The 6,000-nt window shown below is 34.3% G+C and overlaps 1 protein-coding gene across 1 annotated transcript in view; it reads right to left on the bottom strand.

The window, feature by feature from the left end:
• The window catches only part of FLNB (filamin B), a 341,931-nt gene that overhangs the window by 85,531 nt on the left and 250,400 nt on the right, over positions 1-6,000 (bottom strand). The window contains 1 exon segment of the mRNA XM_053720866.1: positions 3,147-3,303. Coding sequence (XP_053576841.1) covers positions 3,147-3,303 — 157 coding nt within the window.

The following is a 6,000-nucleotide window of genomic DNA, read 5'->3' as shown; positions in this document are numbered from 1 at the left end:
GGGGGGGGGGAGTGTTGGAGGGGTTGAATTTGTAAATCACTTAAGGGAATTTACTGAATCCTCCAATATCCTGAATAGGATCAGAAAGCAGATGTGTGGTTAAAGGGAAACGAAACTGCTAAATACAACTACATTAGTACTATATTAGTATTATTACTATTCACCATGATATTGTTATTCTTCCTGCACCTGCAGCTATTTTTAAAGCTTTTGTCTTATTTTAACTACAGAATCCAGTTGGTAAAGCTCTGCATTTCATACTGGGCACGGCCATCTTGTAGCTCACGTATTGTTGCATCATGTGACAGGTAGATATGTGCAATTCGTTTCGGATCGATTCAGAAATTCGGAAAATTCGGAGATTCGGATCAAACCGAATTTCCGAATTAAAATACTGCAGAATTTACCGAATAAATCCGAATTAGTTCGGATTTATTCGGTAAATTCGGATGGCCATGGATTACAACACTAGTATTGTACAGTATATTAGGTTATATCACTCTGCTATGGGTTACACCTAATATACAGTACATAATACTAGTCTAATCCCACCTAACACTTACCGAAATTCAGAATTTCCAAACCGAATCGAATCCAGCCGAATTTCTTCGAATCCGAAACGAATCCGAACCGATTCAAAATTTTCCGAATTCGAATCGATCCGAACCGAAATTCGAAAAATTCCGAATCGATCCAAAACAAATTTTTTCACCATGCACATATCTAGTGACAGGAGCAGTGCACTTTCACAGATTTGCCTTTTGATAGCTGTACTTTGTGCACTCCAGTTTACCTCACATAATAGAGAACAGAAGTGTTACATTTGTGCAGTTTTTTTGCACAATTTAAAAGTTACATAACAAATATAAGCTCCAAGATGGCAGCACCCGGTGTGAAGATTCTTCACTAACTGATAACTGTAAATGGTTAAAATTAGAGAACAACTTTGAGGACAGCTGCAGGCACAGGATGAATAATGGCCCTTTAAGCAGCAATGCAGAGTTGTGCGACAAAAGGAGTTTGAGACTGAAAATATTTGGATATGGGGCATTTGCAGAAGTAGCAAAAAATGAAAATGTCCCAAACATAAAAGATGTGGTTGTTAGAACTATAAATATAAAACACAGATAAGGTTATAACTGAAGCAAGTTTATTTAGCAAGCTAAGAAACTGGCATTTTTCATGGGTCTTATATGATCTAGAAACAGGAGTTACCCCACTTGTAAAAGGACATTAAAGGGATACTAAACCCATTTTTTTTTTTCTTTCATGATTCAGATAGAGCATGCAATTTTAAGCAACTTTCTAATTTACTCCTATTATCAATTTTTCTTCGTACTCTTGGTATCTTTATTTGAAAAAGCAGGAATCTAAGCTAAGGAGCCGGCCCATTTTTGGTTCAGCACCGTAGATAGCACTTGCTGATTGGTAAGTACATTTAGCCACTAATCAGCAAGCGCAACCCAGGTTCTGAAAGAAAATTGGGCCGGCTCCCAAGCTTACATTTTTGCTTTTCAAATAAAGATAGCAAGAGATCAAAGAAAAATTGATGAGTAAATTAGAAAGTTGCTAAAAATTGCATGCTTTATGTGAATCATAAAGGAAAAAAATTAGGTTTAGTATCCCTTTAAGGGGCAGATTACAAGTGGAGCACTAAATATCGCTTTCATATGTACACGCTTATCTCAGCTTCAGGGGTGAGGAGGGTGCTGCAGCAAAATACAGCGAGAACTGGAGGCTGACACATCAGAGCAACTTAATAATGATTTTCACACACAATCTTAATCTCCACTTTGCCAGCAATAACGCAGGAAAATTGTTGATTATGTCTGTGAACTAAAAATAACCTTTAATAAAAACTGGCATGTGTGGGTCACAGTTGGTGAGAATTTTGCAAGCAAAAATGTGGCTCACAAACAACTTGTGCAACACAATTTGGACAGAAAAAAAAACAGTTTTCAAATTTAATGTATGTGGTGGCACACCCAGACCTATAAACCTAAATGTAGATATTAAACAACCAGATCTGCAGAAGGCTGGAGATGGCAGCAGGGCTGGACCAATCAGACACGGGTATGGCTGTGCTGAGGAGCACACAAAACATGGATCCAGATTACGTACCTCTTGTATGGTCTATTCTCTAAGGTGACAACAGTGTAGCCAGAAATACTGTGTACCTCAGAGAAAGGCCATAGTCCTTCTGTCGCCAGAGACACTAAACTAGGGACGGGCGAATGGGTTTATATTCTAATTCAAATGTTAGAACGAATGTTATTGTAGAAATTCGAGAATTAATATTCTTAAAAATTCTATCATCTAATGTTATTTACAGATTTCGAATGTGACTTTCAAATTTGAATGTGCATAATTAGATCGAATGTCCACATTCGAAATTTCGAATGTAACATTCTATTTAACAAAGTTCAATAGTTCATGTGGTAGGGAATTAATTTGTACATAATAGATACAAATATATCAATTCAAATGTTTCTATTTTGAATATTGCATAATTCGAATATTACATTTAAAGAAAGCATTAGAAATACTATTACATTTAACGAATGTTAAAATGTTGTACAACTCGAAACAAACAAACTGATGTGTTAAAATTAGTTTCATTTTTCAAATGTTGCAAAACATTCGCCCATCCCTACACTTAACATAGAATGTTCTTGCATTTCTGGACCATTAGCAGGTCATCTGTAAATAATAAATGTCAGCTACTACCCAATCTGAACCTTCAGATCAGATAAGCCAACAGCATTGAGATGGCATAGAAAAGGGAAATAAGTTCTGAGCGGTATTTATATCTACTAGAACAAGGAATACGTTGTACACCCACAAGTACCTGGTTATGCAACAAGAATGTAAATACAAACTGTGTCTTTCTAAATCATAACTTGTGAAAGAAAATTAGTCAATATTTTAAAAATAGTTTTAACCCACAAATTAAAGAGGAAGTTTAGAATCAAGAGAATATTAAATGGGTGGCTAGTCCGCTGTGTGACAACGGATAACATTTTGACAAGTAAATCAAGACTGGAGGCAATGAAAAAAAGGTAGGAAATATACATTTTAGGAACCAGTGAGATAACTACATCTCCTCTAAATCATACCACAACTTTTATTGGAATAATCAAACTTACAGTTATTTGTACAGATAAGGGTCCTTCTCCGGCATCCTTTGTATCTACGGCAAAATTGACAGGCAGGCTAGCCGGAACTCCCTTGTTACTCAGCCCTGGACCACTTACTGTGACTTTACTTGCATCATAAGTCGGAAGCACTTTCACTTTGAATGGACTTTAAAAAATAAACACAAAAAAATAAAATAGTTTAATAGACAACCATACACATATCATTAAACCCAAATTTTGTCTTTCATGATTGAGATAGAAAATACAACTTTAAGCAACTTTCAAATTTACTCCTATTATCAAATTTTCTTCATTCTCTTGCTATCTTTATTAAAAAAAGAAGCAATGTAAAGCTTAGGAGCCCGCCTATTTTTGGTTCAGAACCTGGGTTAAGCTTGCTTATTGGTGGCTAAATGTAGCCACCAATAAGCAAGCACTATCCAGGTTGCTGAACCTAAAATGGGCCAGATCCTAAGCTTTACGTTTCTGCTTTTTAAATAAAGATAGCAAGAGAATGAAGAAAAATTGATAAAAGGAGTAAATTAGAAAGTTGCTTAAAGTTGTATTCTCTTTCTTAACGGCTATATTTTCAGCAAAATTTGCATTGGTTTGCCTTCTAGAGTCATAAAAATGAAATACATATTAAAAAAAAGCCTTGAGTCTTTGTTATCTCACATCTATTGATAGACACCAATACACAAGCTGCAGTGCACTTGTGTTATTTGTGTTAGAACAAATGCTAAATATGGCCGCTGGCAGAAGTATTGACTCTTTTCGGAGTAGGATTTCTGTTCGTGAAAGTGTAAAGCATAAAGATCTGTATCTACACAGATTTTAGAGTGTTGCACTTTTGCAAGTAGAAATCAGGCTGAGAAAAGAACCAAATCCAGTTGCCGGCGGCCATATTCTGCCTTTGTTCTAACACGAATAACACAAATGCACATGTCTATTAAACAATCAGTGTGTAACATGTAAAAACGGCCAGGCTTCTGAATTGTATTAAATGCACTCCAGCTTCTCTGGGGAACTGGAAAAACAAAATTTCCACTGACTTATATGCATACAAAATAAATGTTTTTAAAGCATTTACAACTGACATGTTGTGTCTAATCTAATTGATTATTTGCAATGTTTTCTTGTGTTATGAAACAGAGGAAAAGGGTTATAGTTATTATTATTTTTGTTTTTGTTTAAAGATTGCAATTTGGTTTTATATTCGCGGATTCAGAGTCTTTCTATTGGGTCCAAAAGTGTCCCACCCTAGTGTCAAGTATCTCCTTCTTTCTTGTTTGGGTTTCAGAGTTGCAAGGCGGTCCAAAAGTGCCTCCATATATTTATAGAAGAAATGGGGAGTTATTGTAAGTTTTCATTTCATGGAAAGCTTGTGCTATCAATTTATATGTTATAATCTTTATATTAAAATTGGTTTGCTGATAAGGATGTTATGGTGTCTGCACATTGTGCTTTCGGCTTTATGTTTTCGGACACCAAACTCTATACAGTATATTGTATTGAAGCGATTTGCATCAATCTGAATATCCAGAGTATTCCAGGGATTTATATGTTTACCTGGTCTTGTTTATTGTAACCAGTCAATGACCAGATGTAAATTAACTGCAGTGATTCAAACAAACATACTCAAGTATGCAGAAGTCACACCCGCCTCTCTAGGGGTGAAAAAAAATCATAATTGCCAGAGCTAAATTACAGGGAAAACAGGCAAACAGATATGATGGATAGGTTTCTTTGTTATTTTGCAATTCTTATCTTAAATTATGGTGCTTCATTGTAAAGAGGATATCATGTACAAAATTCATTGAGCACCGATTCGCCTATATATTTACCACCATCGTGCATTGTTGGATAAAGTACCCAATACCTACAAATTTGTTGACATGATACAAAAATTGCTAAGTGGTTACAACAATTTACAACTGGAACAACTGCGGTAATACAATATGTTTGTCAAATAATCAGTAAATACTCTTTTGTTGTAGAAAATGCGTCTCGCTGGATAAAATGAGAGGTGTTTCTGAGACTTCACAGACACAAACGTGAAGCTGACTGTGTGGTCCAGGGGAGTGTCGGACTTTTTCACCTACCCTAAGGCCACACATGCAGATTTAAAGGAAATGAAACCCAATCATTTTCTTTCATGATTTAGGTAGAACATACATTTTTAACAACTTTTTAATTTACTTCTATTATCAAATTTGCTTTATTCTCTTGGTATCAATTTGTTGAAGAAGCAGAAATACACTACTGGTTTCTAACTGAACACATGGGTGAGCCAATCGGTATATATATATATATATATATATATATATATATATATATATATATATATATATATATATATATATATATATATATATATATATACATATATACATATACAGCCACCAATCAGCAGCTAGAGCCTAGATTCTTTGATGCTCCTATTATCAGCAAAGGATAACAAGAGAAGGAAACAAAAAAATTTGAGTTTAATGTCCATTTAAAATACACTATATGGTCCCGGTAAAGTATCTTGTCTTACCATCATATCTTGCTATTTAAACAATGACAAAGTTGTATTTATTTATTTTTTTCTTGCCCTTTTTTTGAAAATATTTTTATTTAATAATGTCCAATTCCAAAGGTTACAAAGAAAGAAAAAACAGCTTATAGACACATGAAAAAGATAAAGATTTTTGACGATATGTATTCAGCATTTGAAAAAAAACAGAGAGCAGAAATAGACAATTTTCCCATTACACTTAAAGTATATACAGTTAACAACAAAAAAAAACAAAAAAAAAAACAACACAAGAACAAAACTACATACAAAAAATAAATAAAAAAAATTAATATTTTAATGTAT

The sequence above is a fragment of the Bombina bombina genome, chromosome 7, assembly GCF_027579735.1.
Source record: "Bombina bombina isolate aBomBom1 chromosome 7, aBomBom1.pri, whole genome shotgun sequence".
Lineage (NCBI taxonomy): Eukaryota > Metazoa > Chordata > Amphibia > Anura > Bombinatoridae > Bombina > Bombina bombina.
This window is presented reverse-complemented; position numbering and strand designations above follow the sequence as displayed.